Here is a 19,535-nt window from a genome sequence, read left to right on the forward strand (position 1 = left end):
TAATCAAACTCGAGATAGATTAGATAATTGTGTTGCTAGTCAAACTTTCGACAGATTAGATAATTGTGATGCTAATCAAACTCTAGACAGATTAGATCATTTTGTTGGGAATGAAACTCCAGGCAGATTAGATCATTGTGTTGGTAATTAAACTTCAGACAGATTAGATCATTGTGTTGGTAATCAAACTTTCGACAAATTAGACCTGTGTTGGTAATCAAACTTTAGACAGATTAGATCATTGTGCTGGTAATCAAACTCCAGACAGATTAGATCGTTGTGTTGGTAATCAAACTTTAGACAGATTAAATCATTGTGTTGGTAATCAAACTTTAGACAGATTTGATGATTGTGTTGGTAATGAAACTCTAGACAGATTAGATCATTGTGTTGGTAATCAAACTCTAGACAAATTAGATCATTGTGTTGGTAATCAAACTCCAGACAGATTAGATCATTATGTTGGGAATGAAACTCCAGGCAGACTAGATCATTGTGTTGGTAATTAAACTCCAGACAGATTAGATCATTGTGTTGGTAATGAAACTCTAGATAGATTAGATCATTGTGTTGGTAATCAAACTCGAGACAAATTAGATCATTGTGTTGGTAATCAAACTCCAGACAGATTAGATCATTGTGTTGGTAATTAAACTTCAGACAGATTAGATCATTGTGTTGGTAATCAAACTTTAGACAGATTAGATCATTGTGCTGGTAATCAAACTCTAGACAGATTACATCATTGTGTTGCTAATCAAACTCCAGACAGATTAGATCATTGTGTTCGGAATGGAACTCAAGACAGATTCGATCATTGTGTTGGTTATCAATCTCGAGTTAGATTAGATCATTGTGTTGGTTATCAAACTCCAGACAGATTAGATCATTGTGTTGGTTATCAAACTCTAGTTAGATTAGATAATTGTGTTGGTTATCAAACTCTAGACAGATTACATCATTGTGTTGCTAATCAAACTTTCGACAGATTAGATCATTGTGTTGGTTATCAAACTCTAGTTAGATTAGATAATTGTGTTGGTTATCAAACTCTAGACAGATTACATCATTGTGTTGCTAATCAAACTTTCGACAGATTAGATCATTGTGTTGGTAATCAAACTCCAGACAGATTAGATCATTGTGTTGGTAATTAAATTTCAGACAGATTAGATCATTGTGTTGGTAATCAAACTTTAGACAGATTAGATCATTGTGCTGGTAATCAAACTCCAGACAGATTAGATCATTGTGTTGGTAATCAAACTTTAGACAGATTAAATCATTGTGTTGGTAATCAAACTTTAGACAGATTTGATGATTGTGTTGGTAATGAAACTCTAGACAGATTAGATCATTGTGTTGGTAATCAAACTCTAGACAAATTAGATCATTGTGTTGGTAATCAAACTCCAGACAGTTTAGATCATTATGTTGGGAATGAAACTCCAGGCAGACTAGATCATTGTGTTGGCAATGAAACTCCAGACAGATTAGATCATTGTGTTGGTAATCAAACTTTCGACAGATTATATCATTGTGTTGGTAATCAAACTTTCGACAGATTATATCATTGTGTTGGTAATCAAACTCTAGACAGATTAGATCATTGTGTTGGTAATCAAACTTTAGACAGATTAGATCATTGTTTTGGTGATCAACCTAAGACAGATTAGATCATTGTGTTGGTAATCAAACTTTAGACAGATTAAATAATTGTGTTGGTAATCAAACTGTAGACAGTTTAGATCTTGGAAATCTGTGTGCATTTTTGTGTGTGTGCGTTTTAACGTTTTTATATTTCACTGGTCAAATTAATACATGGAAACAATCAACATTTACTATCATTGCAAATGGATGCAGGGATAGACAGAGAACTACAATTATTTGGTTTTCCCATGATAATTTATTGTGACCATCCCTACCTTATTTACATCGTTTTTGGCATTTCATCTCCACATCCTTTTGCATTAAAAAAAGTTTTCTTTGAGGTTTTTGCAGGAAGGGTAATTCTATCGTCCCTCCGAATGACTTAAACTGGGTGTCCCACCTGCTGCCATTTTTTGGTGGAGGTGAAATATCCCATAGTGTCCTTTGCGAAGAGTAGGCTAGCTATCGCCCGGCACCCTGAACAAATTCCAAATTCCTGCCCTGATTTCCTGTGTCAGAGTGACAACCCATCCAAGATTGTAATCCTATGAAAATAAACTGCCTCGGTTGAACCGTAGCTTTGTTTTAGAGGTTGGTATATGATGCTATATATTATACTAGCAGGAGTACCCGACGTTGTGGGGGGGGGGGGGGGCGGTGGCTTTGACAGGCCCCTCCATTTTGGGGGAGGGGGGAGAAGGGAAGGAGGAAAAATTTTCCCGTGCAAAGAGTGCTTCATAACCTCAGTGTTGCCCAGGTAAAAAACGCAATTGTAATACCATCTGCCACCATCACCAGGTGGCGCTACATGGTACACATTTACAAAGATCATTTACGCTCCTCTCCTGGTCCCCCACAACCCCGAATGAGGACGCGGCCACATAGCCTATGTTACCTCCCAGACAAAGTTGTATTTGTATTAGTACCCCAAGTAAAGTATATAAGTGTTTATAGCTGGAGACAGGAGTACCCGGCGTTGCACCTGCACGCCACACCAGGTAAAAGTTTCCTGATAGAGTGAATTTAAAGAAGAACCGGGCTGTATAAGGTCAGTGAGTTAACTAAATATAAACTCAGCTCATGAAAACAAATATCACACATAGTAAATCATGTTATGGTTGCAATGAGTACAAGTGTAGGCTACAGAAAGGTATCACTTTTGTGTCTAAAACTAACGAAACCACAAAACCTGATCATACATCATAATCGCAGGAGCATGCACACACGCGCACACACACACACACACACACACACACACACACACACACACACACACACACACACACACACACCTGAAATGCATGGATCAATGATGCAATACCGCCAATACTGTAAACTTCGAATACTTCGTGCTTGATGGGAATTTATAGCGGACATTTTTGTGCCATATTTCTGTTCTTCGCAAGGTATGTAATGGACACAGTGGGGCCGCAGTTGGACACAGTGGGGCCGCAGTTGGACACAGTTGGGCTGCAGTTGGACACAGTTGGGCTGTGGTTGGACACAGTGGGGCCCCAGTTGGACACAGTGGGGCCGCAGTTGGACACAGTGTGGGGCTGCAGTTGGATATAGTTGGGCTGCAGTTGGACACAGTGAGGCTGCAGTTGGGACACAGCAGGCTGCAGTTGGGACACAGCAGGCTGCAGTTGGACACAGCGGGGCCGCAGTTGGACACGGTGTGGCTGCAGTTGGACACGGTGTGGCTGCAGTTGGACACAGTGGGGCCGCAGTTAGACACAGTGTGGCTGCAGTTGGACACAGTGGGGCCGCAGTTGGACACAGCGGGGCCGCAGTTGGACACAGCGGGGCCGCAGTTGGACACAGTGTGGCTGCAGTTGGACACAGTGGGGCCACAGTTGGACACAGTGTGGCTGCAGTTGAACACAGTGGGGCCGCAGTTGGACACAGTGGGGCCACAGTTAGACACAGTTGGACATAGTGGGGCCAAAGTTGGACACACTGGGGCTGCATTTGGACACAGTGAAGCCTCAGTTCACCACAGTGAGGCTGCAGTTGGACACATTGAGGTCACAGTTGGGCACAGTGAGGCCGTAGTTGGACACAGCGGGCTGCAGTTGGACTCAATACTTTCATGTATTAATCTTCCATTCCCCTTTTAAATATAAATTTTTATTTTTATTATACGGAGATCTAGGTTCATGGAAAAGCTGAAAGACAGAGCAGTGACTTTGACAGCGATGGAGCAGAAGGAGTTGGCATCCAAGAGATAATGGGAATTAATGAACCCATAGGCAGCATAGGTATCGGGACCTACAAATAGGACAAGCGAACTGAGTGGTTGAGTAGATGAGGAACAGGCAAGGAGACAGGAAAAGCTGACTAAACAGGGTAAATGTGGGAATGTATATGTAGAGTGGAGAGGATAGTCAAGGGGAATTGAAAAAGATCAGGAATACAAGCAGGAGTTACTGCAATGCGAGATGGTGATGGACACCTGCCATTTCAAATGAATTTCCTTTTTATATTTCTCCTTTCTCCAGGATATATCTACAATTCCTTCCTAATACTTAATTTTACTATCTTCTAGGGTGATCCAGGACCAGAAGGACTCGCTGGTCCTCCAGGGGTCCTTGGACCGACCGTGAGTGTTTCCTGATGCTGTTCTTCATCTTACCATGAGACGCATTGAAACTTAACTTTTCAATTTTCTGTAAACCTCATGTGACATCAATGTATGATGTCAATCTTGTTGTTTCAACATTCTTGCTGAACTGTCTGTAAATAATCTATAAAGATTAACGAACGATTTTCACTCCCTCAGGGCCAAAAAGGAGGGCCCGGGGTGCAAGGATTACCAGGTTCTCCAGGTATTCCTGGACCAAAAGGAGAGAAGGTAAGTCTGTTGAACTAAACATGAAACCAATTATGAATTGCTTTGTAATTTAATTTTTTTGTAAGAAGAAGAAGAAGCATCAAGCAAGCCATATCAAAGCATACAAGAAAAAAGGAATAGTCTTCAAAGAGGTTGCACTGCCCATTTAAGTCTTTGAATCGTAAAGAAGGTTGCGCTGAGCATTTAAGTCTTTCAGTCTTAAAAGAGGTTGCACTGCCCATTTAAGTCTTTGAATCTTAAAAGAGGTTGTGCTGAACATTGAAGTCTTTCAGTCTTAAAAGAGGTTGTGCTGAGCATTTAAGTCTTTAAGTTTTGAAAGAGGTTGTGCTGAACATTTAAGTCTTTAAGTCTTAAAAGAGGTTGTGCTAAACATTGAAGTCTTTCAGTCTTAAAAGATGTTGTGCTGAACATTTAAGTCTTTCAGTCTTAAAAGAGGTTGTGCTGAACATTTAAGTCTTTAAGTCTTAAAAGAGGTTGTGCTGAGCATTTAAGTCTTTAAGTTTTGAAAGAGGTTGTGCTGAACATTTAAGTCTTTAAGTCTTAAAAGAGGTTGTGCTGAACATTTAAGTCTTTAAGTCTTAAAAGAGGTTGTGCTAAACATTTAAGTCTTTCAGTCCTAAAATATGTTGTGCTAAAGATTTAAGTCTTTCAGTCTTAAAAGATGTTGTGCTGAACATTTAAGTCTTTAAGTCTTAAAAGAGGTTGTGCTGAACATTTAAGTCTTTAAGTCTTAAAAGAGGTTGTGCTGAGCATTTAAGTCTTTAAGTCTTAAAAGAGGTTGTGCTAAACATTTAAGTCTTTAAGTCTTAAAAGAGGTTGTGCTAAACATTTAAGTCTTTCAGTCCTAAAATATGTTGTGCTAAAGATTTAAGTCTTTAAGTCTTAAAAGAGGTTGTGCTGAACATTTAAGTCTTTCAGTCCTAAAATATGTTGTGCTAAACATTTAAGTCTTTAAGTCTTAAAAGAGGTTGTGCTGAACATTTAAGTCTTTAAGTCTTAAAAGAGGTTGTGCTGAACATTTAAGTCTTTAAGTCTTAAAAGAGGTTGTGCTGAGCATTTAAGTCTTTCAGTCCTAAAATATGTTGTGCTAAACATTTAAGTCTTTAAGTCTTAAAAGAGGTTGTGCTGAACATTTAAGTCTTTAAGTCTTAAAAGAGGTTGTGCTGAACATTTAAGTCTTTAAGTCTTAAAAGAGGTTGTGCTGAACATTTAAGTCTTTAAGTCTTAAAAGAGGTTGTGCTAAACATTTAAGTCTTTCAGTCCTAAAATATGTTGTGCTAAAGATTTAAGTCTTTCAGTCTTAAAAGATGTTGTGCTGAACATTTAAGTCTTTAAGTCTTAAAAGAGGTTGTGCTGAACATTTAAGTCTTTAAGTCTTAAAAGAGGTTGTGCTGAGCATTTAAGTATTTGAGTCTTAAAGGAGGAATAAGGTGAAATAATTTATATATAATTTTAAAGCAGAGTGTATAGGATCATTAAGTCAGGAATTATTTTTTATTTTTGCGTTATTAAAAGATCGATTAAAAGTTTTTTTTTTACTTTAATTTTGGAAATTTGTTAAATTGCATTCCGCAACTTATTCATGTGTAGTCTTGATAATCGTTGGGAAAAAAAGAAATAATTATACTGTACATCAATCCTAGAAAGCAAACTTCCCTTCTCAGGTCCATGTACTCATTCATTATCCTTATCTCACTTCCTCCATATGTCGCGTTGCTTTCATACTCAAAGCTTCACTCTTCTGGCCGTTTCATTGAGGCCTCATTGCTGCATTCAATCTTGCATTGTGAAGTTTACCATTTAAAAAATGCTATTAACAGGACTCAATGTTCAGTGCAACCTTCTCTAATTGCTTATCCATTTTGCTCTTCATTCATTCTTTCCTCAACGCCGTTGTAATGCTGTTTCGCTGAAAAATGGCCTTTATTCAACTTAAATTTCCCAAAGCAGAAAACCTTATTTCAAACGAAGTATTTATGGATGTCACCAAGGAAGAAGAGAATGGCTCTGTCACTCCAATGCATTAGTATGATGACATCATGCAGGTGTATCTTGCATTTCACAATAAGGATAAAAACTATGTAATGTTTAGGGGTGGTAGGGGGAATATGATGAATGGAATGATCATCTGACTTGTACAACACTATCCGGAGTATGCCCAGCAGGATCCGGTCACGCATCACGACATGGTTCACTTTATGGTACAAAAAAGGCAATTGTGGATTGAGCGTTTTTGGACTCGAAGATGCTTCGAAGATTGGGCTTTCTTCTCTTTCGCTTCGTCATTGCAAATGAGTGGTCAGTCCACTCATTATGCTAACGACGTTCCCGGGCTGGAATAATAAATTTCTCTTTGCTAGCATTATTTTGTTTTTCCGTGATTCGTTCTTTCTCTACCTGTATTTTGTCATTCTCCTTCTAGCTCCACTCTCATTTGTATCTTTGCTTCTTTCTTTTCTTATTCCAGTAAATGCTTTTTGATTGCTCTCCCGTGGATTCATGTTGCTCTGCACGTTTTTAAAGTGGCAGTTAAAGAGATTGCTTGCTTCAGCTTTGAAGCACCTCTTTTTTTTTAATTATCTTGTCAATTATCTTGCTGTCAAACCTCGACTCTTGATTCTGCAACTGGACCAGACGGCATCATCCCATATGTCCTAAAATCCTCCACTGATTCTGCAACCGGAGCAGACGGCATCAGACCATATGTCCTACAATCCTGCTCTGCCGCTCTATGTCACCCTCTCTCTGTTCTCTTCACCCTCTCTTTTGTTCAAGGTCATCTGCCATCTGCTTGGAAATCAGCCAACATTACCACTTTACACAAAAAGGTGCAAAAACAGATCCTTGCAACTACAGACCAATCAGCTTACTCTCAATCATCAGCAAGGTCATGGAATCCATCATCGCTTCTGACATTAACTCCTTCCTCTTCTCCAATGGCTTGATCTCAGGTCACTTTTACCCTGGACACTCTGCTTCTGATTTTCAACAATGGATGGAGGTCCTCAATGCCAGACATGAAATCAGAGCTGTCTCCCTTGACATGACATATCTCCTGCCTTCGATACAGTCTGGCACCACGCTCTGCTCACCAAACTCTCTTATGGTATCCATGGAAATCTCCATGCATGGCTCGCGGACTTTCTCGCCTGTCGTAGTCAACGTGTCTCTCTAAATGGAATCCTTTCATCTTCTCTTCCTGTCCAGGCTGGAGTTCCTCAAGGCAGTGGTCTGGGCCTTGTGCTTTTTGTAATCTTCATTAATGATCTCTCCGACTCCCTGGAAAATCCTCTTTATCTCTTGGCTGATGACTCCACCCTCTGCCGCTCCATATCTCAACCCTCAGACCAGCAGGCAGCATCCTCTTCACTTTCTGTAGACCTGGATTAAATCACAAGCTGGCAAAACACTTGGAACATGTCTTTCAATCCTGACGAATGTCACACTCTCACTATGTCTCTCTGACAAGACCATCTGGAAAACTCTCCCATGTAATGTGCCTTCAGAAAGTATTCACACCTTTTGCATTGTTTCACATTTTATTGTGTTACAGCCTGAATTTAAAATGGATTATATTGAAATTTTTTGTCACTGATCTACATATAATACTCGGCAATATCAAAGTGGCATTTATTTTTTCGAAAAAAAAACAATTAAAAAGGAAAAGCTGAAATGTCTTGAGCCAATCAGTATTCAACGCATTTGCGATGACACTCCAAACTGAGCTCAGGTGCATCCAATTTCCTTTGATCATCCTTGAGATGGCTCTACAATTTGACTGGAGTCCACCTGTGGCCAACTAAATTGATTAGACATGATTTAGAAAGAAACACACCTTTCTATATAAGGTCCCACAGTTGTCAGTGCATGTCAGAGCAGAAACTCTACCATGAAGTCCAAGGAACTGTCCATAGAATTCCAGGATATAATTGTGAGGAGGCATACAGTCACGTGAAAAAGTAAGTACACCCCATGTAAAGTTTTGACTTTTTCAACATATTTCAACATACAGCTATTTGATCTTCATTTCAACAATATTGATAGATAAAGGTGATATAATATAACAAATATCATGAAACATTTACATTTTGTGGTCCATTGTATAATTTAAATACACATAAATGCAAATTTCGCATGTGGAAAAAATAAGTACACCCCTACATTTATCACTACTTCAAATACCTAAAATTAGAATCAGGTGCACCAGCTCAGGTGCAAATGATTAGAGCATCGTTGGAGAGGATCTTGGAGGAACCGGTCTTATTTAAACCTCAGACATTCAGTTTTGGCTTGCTCTTTGTTGTTGAAGTGTGCGGTGTCACCATGCCGAGATCAAAAGAGCTCTCTGAAGCCTTCAGAAAGAAGGTTATAGATGCCTACGAGTCTGGGAAGGGATTTAAAAAGATCTCCAAACAATTTGAAATCAATCATTCGACTGTCTGGAAGATCATCTACAAGTGGAGAAGATTCCAAACAACTGCCAACTTGTTCATGCCAGGCCGCCCCAGCAAGTTCAGCTCGAGAGCAGACCGCAAGATGCTGAAAGAAGTCTCTAAGAACCCCAGAATGTTATCATGGGACCTACAGGTAGCTCTTGTCACTGTTTTTTTTTTTGTTTTTTTTAGTATACAAGATCGAGGCTCGTGAAAGAGCAAACATTGATCACACAGAAAGACAAACCGACACATAAAACATATAACATCGGGAGCGGTAGACAAGATGAGGAGAGAGGGGGAAGGACACAAACACAACATTTGAGAGCAGGGACCGAGAGACATGGAGACATCGAGAGATCTGAGAGAGGGCGAGGGCTTTGGGGGGGGGGGGCATGGGAAGGGGGCGGTGGGAGAGGTATAAAACATATGGACACTGCCAGGACTTCCAGGAAAGAAGTTGGAATTTCAAACAAGGGGGATCTGGGGTGAATTAGCGGGGGTAGAAAAGATCAAGGTTTTGGATAGGGGAAGATAAGAGATGGTGGTGAACAGCTGTTTTAAAGACCTGGAGGGAGGAGTGGGATTGAAGGGAGTGAGGGAGTTTGTTCCAGAGGCGGGAGAAAAGAGGAATGAAGGAGTGAAGGTGAGCAGAGAGGCTTGATTTTGGCAGTTTAACCATAACAGGGCTGCAGGCAGATCTTGTGCGACCTGTAGAAATATTTGGGGGACAGAGCACAGAGAGAGCTGGGGGTGCAAGGCCGGAGAGGAGTCTGTAGAAGACAGAAAGACTACCTACCTGCCTGCGGTGAGTGAGTGAAAGGCCCTCAGAGATAGCTTCATCGCGGGAGATTCCAATGATTCTGAAAGCTTTGGTTTCAACAGCGTGAAGCCGAGCTAGGTGTGAGGCAGGAGCACCGGCCCATAGGGGAGAACAGTATTCCATTGAGCTGCGGATGAAAGCCTTGTATGTGGTGAGGAGCTCAGGTGTGCCGAGGAAGGACTTCGCACGACGGAGGATGCCCAGTCGGCGACTGGCTTTGGAGGCCAGCTTCGAAATGTGGTTTTCCCAAGAAAGATCATGGCAGATAGTGAGACCCAAAAGCTTGAGCGACAGAACTTCTTGGAGAGGATTGTTGAGAAAGTATATGGGAGGGTTGTCCAGTCGATCTTTTCGGAGAGACATAGTAAGAGTGTGAGATTTGTCAGGATTGAAAGACATGTTCCACTTGTTTGACCAGTCTGTGATTTTGTCCAAGTCTTCAGAGAGTGAGGAGGCTGCAGACTGCCGATCTGAGGGAAGAGGAATGGAGTGGCAGAGAGTGGAGTCATCAGCAAAGAGATAGAGAGGATTTTCAAGAGAGTCAGAGAGATCATTGATGAAGACCAGAAAAAGCACGGGGCGCAGAACACTGCCTTGGGGAACTCCAGCCTGAACAGGAAGAGGAGATGAGAGAAACCCATTCAGGGCCACATGTTGACGACGACTAGAGAGGAAGTCCCCAGCCATGCGTGGAGATTTCCATGGATTCCAAAGGAGGAGAGTTTGGTGAGCAGAGCGGGGTGCCAGACCGTGTCGATGGCACGTGATATGTCGAGGGAGACAGCTCTAATTTCCTGTTTGGCATTGAGGACCTCCATCCATTGTTGAGACAGCAGAAGCAGCATGTCCAGAGTAGAGTGACCTGGTCTGAAACCAAATTGATGATCAGAGATCAAGCCATTGGAGAAGAGGAAAGATTTCATATCCGAAGCAATGATGGATTCCATGACTTTGCTGATATAATTGGGAGAAGGCTGATTGGTCTGTAGTTGCTAGGATCTGTTTTTGCACCTTTTTTGTGCAAAGCGGTGATGTTGGCTGATTTCCAAGCAGATGGCAGTTGACCTTGAACAAAAGAGAGGGTGAAGAGAACAGAGAGAGGGTGAGATAGAGCGGCAGAGCAGGATTTTAGGACCCGTGGGCTGATGCCGTCGGGTCCAGTTGCAGAATCAGAGTCGAGGGTTGACAGAAACTTTTCCACCTTGTCAGGAGGAAAGGACACGGAGTCCAGGAGCAGCAGGGTATGACTAGGTATGGTGGGTACAGAGAGGTATGGGTTTGGGACACAAGATTTAGAGGCAAACACAGAGTTGAGGCATTCAGCTTTTTCACGTGCGGAGTCAGCTGTGTAGCCGTTTGAGGTAAGGGAGGGGATGGAGGGGGAAGAAACACCAGAAACGGATTTGACCAGACGCCACCAGGATTTGGAAGAGGGAGACAGATAAGAGAGTTCGGTCTTGAGAACGGAGAGATATTGTTTCCTGGCTCTCCTGAGGGTGGACACACACTTGTTTCGGGCTTTGTGAAAGGAAATGAGATTTCCTTCCGTTGGATTTGCTTTCCAAGGGACGAAGGCAAGTTGTTTCTGGGCAACAGCCTCACCACAAGAACAGCTGTTGATGTCAAAGTGCACGAGTCTACCATTAGAAAGAAGCTGCACAAATTTGATCTACATGAGAGGTGTGCCAGGAGGAAACCTTTGCTGTCCAGAAAGAACATCAGGGCAAGACTAAAGTTTGCCAATGAACACCTCGGCAAAGACCAGCACTTCTGGAACAATGTGCTCTGGACAGATGAGTCAAAGGTAGAGCTATTTGGCCACAGTACCAGAAGACATGTTTGGCGAAAACCAAAGACAGCATTTGACCACAAGAACCTGATACCAACTGTAAAGCATGGTGGTGGAAATATTATGGTTTGGGGCAGCTTTGCTGCATCAGGGCCTGGGCAGCTCACCATCATAGAATCCACTATGAATTCTACATTGTACCAGAGGGTGCTTGAGGATAATGTGAGGCCATCTGTCAGAAAGTTGAAGCTGAACCGAAGGTGGACCTTGCAACATGACAATGACCCTAAACATACCAGTAAATCCACCAAGGAATGGCTGAAAAGAAAGAAATGGAGGGTTCTGGAATAGCCAAGTCAAAGCCCGGATCTAAATCCCATTGAGATGTTGTGGGTGGATTTGAAACGAGCTGTGCATGCAAGAAACCCCTCAAACATCGCACAGCTGAAAGAATTCTGCATGGAGGAGTGGGCAAAAATTTCTCCCAGTCGATGTCAGAGACTGGTAGACAGTTATAAGAAACACCTACTTGAGGTTGTTTCTGCCAAAGGGGGCAATACCACCTATTAGAGCCAAGGGTGTACTTACTTTTTCCACATGCGAAATTTGCATTTATGTTTATTTAAATTATACAATGGACTACAAAATGTTAATGTTTCATGATATTTGTTATATTATATCACCTTTATCTGTCAATATTGTTGAAATGAAGATCAAATAGCTGTATGTTGAAACATGTTGAAAAAGTCAAAACTTTACATGGGGTGTACTTACTTTTTCACGTGACTGTATATCTGGGTAACAGTGTAAACATTTTCCTGAGTGTTGAAAGTGCCCAAGAGCACAGTGAGCTACATTATTTGAAAATTGAAAGAATATGGCACTACCCAGACGCCCAAGACTTGGCCATCCAACCAAACTGAGCAACAGGGCAAGGAGGACCTTGGTCAGGGAGGTGACCAAGAACCCAATGACTGCTCTGACAGAACTACAGAGTTCCTTGGCTGGGATTGGAGAATCTGCCAGAAGGACAACTGTCTCTGCAGCCCTTTACAAGTCTCGGCTCTATGGGAGAGTGGCCAGATAGAAAGCACTCCTGAGAAAAAGGCACATGACAGCATGCCTGGTCTGGAGCTTGCAAAAAGGCAGGTGTAAGATTCAGAGCATGAGGCCAAAGATTATGTGGCCTGATGAGATGAAAATTGAACTCTTTTGCCTGAATGCAATGCACTACATATGGCAGAAACCATGCACTGCTCATCATCCATCGAAAACCATCCCTACCATGAAGCATGGTGGTGGCAGCATCATGTTATGGGGTTGCTTTTCAGCAGCAGAGACTGGGAGACTTGTAAGGATAGAGGGAACAATGAATGGAGCCAAATACAGGCAAATCCTTGAGGAGAACTTGTTTCAGAGTGCAAAATAACTGAGACTGTGGTGAAGATTTACGTTCCATCAGGACGATGACCCCAAGCATGCAGCCAAATCAACACTGGAATGGCTTTAGAACAAGAACGTGAAAGTCCTTGAATGGTCCAGCCCAAGCCCAGTCTTGAATCCCATTGAGAATCTGTGGAAAGACTTGAAGATTGCTGTTCACCGACGCTCCCCATCCAACTTGACAGAGCATGAGCAAATCTGCAAGGAAGAATGGGAGAAACTCCCCAAATCCAGATGTGTAAAGCTAATACAGACATTCCCAAGAAGCCTCAAAGCTGTATTTTATTTTTAATTATTGTGTAAAGATTTATAAAATATAATATCCTTCTTGACATTATGGGATATTATGTGTAGATCAGTGACAAAAAAAAAATCTCAATTGAATCCATTTCAAATTCAGCCTGTAACACACCAAAATGTGAAAAAGGTCAAGGGGTGTGAATACTTTCTTAAGGCACTGTACTTTCTCAACATCCATCTCGAAGATGTTCTGTCACTTAAACTTTTGAGTCTCACTATCTATCATGATCTTTCCTGGGAGAACCACATTTCCACGCTGGCCTCTGTAGCCAATCGCTGACTGGGCATCCTCCGTCATGCGAAGTCCTTCCTTAGCACCTCTGAGCTCCTCACCACATACAAGGCTTTCATCCGCAGCTCAATGGAGTACTGCTCTCCCCTCTGGGCTGGTGCTCCTGCCTCACAACTAGCTCGGCTTCAGGCTGTAGAACCCAAGGCTTTCAGGATCATTGGTATTTCCCACGATGAAGCTGATTCTGAGGGCCTTTCATTCTTTCACCACAGCCAGCTTGGCAGTCTTTCTGTCTTCTACCGACTCCTCTAGGCCTTGCTCCCCCTGCTCTGTCTATGCTCTGTCCCCTAAATATTCCTGCAGGATGCACAAGAACTGCCTGCAACCCTCTGCTGTTGAAACTGCCAAAATCAAGACTCTCTGCTCACCTTCACTCTTTCATTCCTCTTTTTCCTGTCTCTGGAACAAACTCCCTCACTCTCTTCAATCGCTTTCCTCCCTCTGGGTCTTTAAAACAGCTGTTCACCACCATCTCTTATCTTCCCCCATTCAAAACCATGATCTTTTCTACCTCCATTAATGCACCCCATACCCACCTCCTTCAAATTCCCTGTTTTCTTTCCTGAAATCCCTTGTAGTGTTCATCTTGTTTATCCGCCCAGCCCTCTCCCTTCCACAGATCTCCCAATGTCCCTGTTCCCTACTGTTGTTTTGCTTTCCTCTCTCACTCCCTCTTGTCTCCCTCTCCCTTTAGTATATGTTATATGTGTTAGCTCTTATATGAGCCTCGACATACAATGGAAAAAAAACCAAAAACGAAACGTGAACTCATCCCCGATCCTGCAGGATTCACGTGTTCTTCGAGTAATCTCCTCCTGGTTAAACTCTCACAATTCATGCTTTCCACACACCTCAACCTCTTTGTTTCTCTTTATCCTTATCTTTATTAGCTCTTACACGAGCCTCGAACTGGTAAACCAAAAAAAAAAAAAAAAATTCTGCTTGCTTAACTGCCTTCCAAAGCCAGATCATTAATACTCTTCCCTGCACCATTATCTCATGTCATTCCCCAATACCTACCCATGATATTTTTTACCTCCATTTAACCCAACCCTCTTACTTGCAGGTTACCGTTTCCTCCCCTCCGCTTTGCCTGTTTGTTCATTCCCTTGCTTGTTATGTCGACCTGTTGTCCTACTCTCTGTACATTGTCTTTATTCCCTCGGTCATGTTACCATCCTGCTCTTCCATGAGCTTAGACTCTGTATACAAAAAATGTCTGAAACAGTGCTGGGCGAAACTGGTCTTGATGGCAGCTTTTCTAAATCTTTGTTTGTTTATTGCCCACCAAATGGAGTAGTCATTCTGAGTACTACCTTGCACTGTAGAAAGCAAAGTATTTTGATGATTCATCAAGTCTCTTTACATAGCATTGAAAATGAAATTTTAGGGGTCTGCTGTGGTATTTTTCAGGCCTTTTGATAATGTTTTTGATTACAGAGTAAAAAACAAAAAACAAATGTTGCCATCAAATGGGAATTTTACTTGGGAAATATTTTTTCAAATAAGATCATCCGAATGAAGGGTTATTCCAATTCTTATTTTTCCAGAACTTGGCTTCTGATCACGTCATTTCTTGAGGTGGAGGGAGGGCTGGGCCAACTATTTGCTACTGATTCTGTGACCATTAGGTTAGGACAGGAATTCAAATTTTGGCTGGGGTACCAGAGCACAACAGCCTGCTCTTTTCTAAAGTTGCTGTGGGATTTTGAATACCCACAAGGTAATGCTTGCAGAAGAGACAGCTAGCTTAACATCTTCTTTCAAGGATGGCATTCCCTGCAAAGCACGAGACGAGACAGCTCAAAGGTGTGTGTGCTACCTCTCTCAAGCATCCTGCAATCAAGGATTTAAAAAGCAACACTTTCTCACCACTGCTACTACTACATATCACAACAACTACTACTTTAATTGTCCCAATTATTTCCAACTTCTTGTGAAGTTAGGGAATGTTTTTGGTCCATGTCTTTCACAAACCACACCAGGCCTGGGAAGGCCTAACTTTTGGCTCAAGGTGATTTTGGCAGGAATTTGTGATCTCCCCAGGGCGCGGGCGGGCAATAACTCACCTACTTTTCGTGAAAGGCAACGTTTTGATATTTAGCCACTATTCAGTGTTGGCAGATGGTTTGTCCAGCTTAACGTCGAGAAAACGGACGGAGCACACCTTGATGCCTCCACCTGCATGTGAAACACCAGGGTGAGTTTCTAATTGGGTCACTATTCAAACTCAGGCTAGACAGCTCAGAGACGAGTGTGCATATCATGAGGCTATCTTGGCAGCAAATAGCAAAGGGCTCTTTCTATGAACAAACATTTACTTAACCTCCATCCATGCAGTTTTAAAAATGAAGGTTTAAATGAGATTGTGCAGATTATAAACTCTCAAATGAACTGTTTTAGCTGCACCCCTAAATCCGTGTTTGATGCGCGGGCGCATGTAGGTAGCTCAGAAATTGAGCAATTATTATTATGAGATTGTGAAATTAATTTCCTTATCATTCCAGACGTTGGAAACACCTGTGTAATGGGAGACAGTAAAAAGTATTGTATCAATAATTATGACAATTGGGATAATATTTTCAGTTGTCATAGTATAAATTATTATTATTATTTATATTGTGCCGTTATCGCTCGCCTGTGTATAAACATTCATTCCTGCAAATTATATTCTTGTGTTGATCTGTCTTTCCCCATCTCCATCTAGGGTAACATGGGTCTAGCTGGTGGTAAAGGTTCCCAGGTGAGCATGGTTAACCCTTTCCTACGTTGCTTTGTCGATCCACAAACAGGCTTACCAGTCAGACTAAATTACCTGACTCACCAGTCACTTATAAAGTTAAAAGCAATGTTTTTTTTAGGGTGATCCTGGTTTGGAAGGTATTGATGGAGAAAAAGGGGATCCTGTGAGTACCTTTTTATTCCTTTTTAACTTTTGCTGCCAAGGGTGGTTGGGAAGAAAATCTGTGGGATTTTCACCATTCAGGCGCTAATCTCCTGAATGGTGAAAGATAGGAGGAAACCTCGAAAACAAAAAATGTCGGGACGGGCCCCGGGAAGGTTATAGGCTGGGTGGCGAGGCCGGTCGAGGCCCACCTCGGCCAGGCTGGGCCAATTTCGCAATTAAAAGCTGAGCTGAATTATAGTAGTCAATCTTCTACGGCCGCGAGTAAAAGCTGAATTATAGTAGTAAATTCATTCAAAAAGAACCCGGGCAACGCCGGGTGTTTTCGGCTCGTATATATATATATATCTAAGTATTTAGGGTCAACTAATGATTTCCATCCCATGGGTGAGTTTACAATATTCTGTTTAAACAACTTCATAATGCCATACTAAGTGTGTTCCAAACTCGACAAGACAGTTTGGTATGAACTGAGGGATGCATGAAAATGAAATAATTTCACGAAATTAACAATCAAATTCGCCTTTGTGGCAAGATACAGTAGAAATGATTGATAAAACTCTAGATTTTTAAAATATAAGCCTCTATATTACCTCTGCCACCGAAGGTGGATGGAGATTATGTTTTCACCCCTGTCTGTCAGTCTGTTTGTCTGTCTGTGAACAGGATATCTCAGAAGGTTGTGGACGGATTCGGACTAAATTAGGTGGACAGGTTGTGTGTGTAACAAGGACGAAATGATTCGATTTTTCTGAAGATCCTGATCCGAATCCAGATACGAGAATTATTTAATATTATAAGTGAATCTTCACCATTCAGTGATAGGGCCAAAAACGATAGATAGCACGATATCTCAAAAAGTTATGGACGGATTATGACAAAACTTAGTGAATGAGTTGGTTAGGTGACAAATTCGCCAATTAGATTTTGGTTCAGGTCCGGATTCCGATTCGGCCTATCAGTGGATACAAAACATAAACTGTTCAGCCTGGTGGAGGTATGTGCTCTACCGAGTGCCATTCTGGTTCATGATTGCGTTTATGTATGTTATATTACTTTTTGTATTATGTTGTCATTGTTAATCTGGTTATTCATCTACTTTATATGTATTTTTCCTGCAGGGACCACCTGGATTGACTGGATCCAAGGGTGATGTGAGTCTCTAAACACTGATGGATTCTGTATATCCGATATATAAGACTCAATATGTTGGATTAAATGTTTATTTCTGTCTGAACCTAACAATCTATGACTGTGTTTCTTTTATTGAAGTGAGATATGTATTGCTAGTTACGTGTTTCATTCGATCTATATTTCTCACTCCCCGATTGGTCAGTCTGCTCTTACATACTGATGACATGTTGTTTTTTTTGTCAAATATGATCAAAAGCTCCCACCTGTTTGTGACTGTCAATCCTTCTCCACCAGCCCGGTGTAGTTGGTGAGATGGGGCCACGAGGGTCGTCTGGACCCCAGGGTCCAGTGGGTCTTGAAGGACCTCCGGGTCCTCCTGGGCCAAGGGGAATCCCAGGGATGCGTGGAATGCATGGAATGCAAGGGAAACAAGGAGATCCCGTGAGTACAACTGGACCAACTGAGCGGGTATTCTCTCAGGTGTTCCCTAAATTAGCAAGCTCCGGTATATAATGTTTCCTCCAGTAATTATCGTATTCCTTTGCTGAAAGATTGGATCCAACAGAGACATTAAGCAAATGTTCTCATGGATTGTCGAGATCTCACTGAATCTTTTCCACGGGAATTGATCTTGAAGCTTTTGCTTCGTCCCAATTCCATTATCCCTCATCTGGTATAGAGGTGACCCTCTTACCTTGTTAAGACCCGATGTTTAATGTTTCTGCCCAGAAAGAAAAAAACACAATCATAGATATCACAAAAACCTTTGGAATGTTCTCTGAGGAATGATTTGATGGAATCACTAGAACATTCACAAAATCCGATGACACCATAATATAATTTCGCATGTGTGCGTGTGTCTGTGTACAGGGACGTGATCCAGGAGATAAGCACATTCAGGACGTTTGCTTGAGGATACTTCAAGGTGATGCTTATGATCATAATTAGAAGGATTGCTCAAATTAATATTTTTTTCCATTTAAGCTGGAGATCCAAGATTCTGTCAATGTTTCCCTCCATCACTAATGTGAAGAAGTATCTTGGAACATCATGAGTCCAAGAGGATGTTTTATATGGGGTGTTTGGGGGTGCGAGGGGCACAAGGGTAACGAAATCTAGAGAGATTAGGAAGGGGAAAGTAGATGGATATTCCAGAGGCATTGCTCCTCAATCAAAATTTGGATTATAGGGAGACATGGTTCACCTGATTTGGAGTTTGAACGTATCGAGCAGGTAGTTTTGGGATGGAGATGTGGACGATCCTGGAATGTAATAATAAGGTTTTTATACTTCCAAGTACAGGGACAAATAAAAACAGAACAAATAACAATAAGCAAATGATCAACCAATTAATACTGGTGTTGGCTTAGCGGTTAAGGTGGCTGGCTTAAGATCTTAGGGTCTTGAGTTTGAGTCCATGTCGTTCCGTTACATAACACCAGGTGGGTTGCCTCGGCGTGTCATCCTTTCGAGGTCGTGCAATTAGTACCAGCTTATTAGGAACAGGGGGCGCTGCATCAGTAGCACAGCCAACTGATGCATCCCAACAATGATGCAACCAGCAGCCACAGGCTATGTTTTACATCAACCAATTAAAAGTGAGCATATAGTTAAGCCCCAGCAAGTATCAATGATAAGAGAATACATAAATTGGTGTATTGATGGATTGGAAGTGTTCAGTGTTCAGAAGTGTTCATTCACGATGTAAATTTGACTGAGTTTGATTTTTGTTCAGTTCTGCACTGACAGTCCAGCTTTACCATCCTATTAAACCCCCAGTATACACGATCCCCTCATTTCACAATGAACCCTTGCCTTTAAATAAATCCCCCTGGGGGGAAAGACCCCTGGAGTGTCCAAATTAGTTTCTGCACCTCTCATTGGCTGTGCCGGCCCCTTATGCCTACGTTTG

At 41.8% G+C, this 19,535-nt stretch overlaps 1 protein-coding gene across 1 annotated transcript in view; it reads left to right on the forward strand.

Moving 5' to 3' along the window:
* The window catches only part of LOC137422634 (uncharacterized), a 64,614-nt gene that overhangs the window by 19,726 nt on the left and 25,353 nt on the right, over positions 1–19,535 (forward strand). The window contains exons 10-16 of the mRNA XM_068109348.2: positions 4,199–4,252; positions 4,433–4,504; positions 16,292–16,327; positions 16,446–16,490; positions 17,611–17,643; positions 17,918–18,064; positions 18,494–18,548. Of these exons, the coding sequence (XP_067965449.2) occupies positions 4,199–4,252; positions 4,433–4,504; positions 16,292–16,327; positions 16,446–16,490; positions 17,611–17,643; positions 17,918–18,064; positions 18,494–18,548 (442 nt within the window). The remainder of the gene's footprint in view (positions 1–4,198; positions 4,253–4,432; positions 4,505–16,291; positions 16,328–16,445; positions 16,491–17,610; positions 17,644–17,917; positions 18,065–18,493; positions 18,549–19,535) is intronic.

This window comes from Myxine glutinosa, chromosome 2 (genome assembly GCF_964187855.1).
Source record: "Myxine glutinosa chromosome 2, kmMyxGlut1.1, whole genome shotgun sequence".
Classification (NCBI taxonomy): Eukaryota; Metazoa; Chordata; class Myxini; order Myxiniformes; family Myxinidae; genus Myxine; species Myxine glutinosa.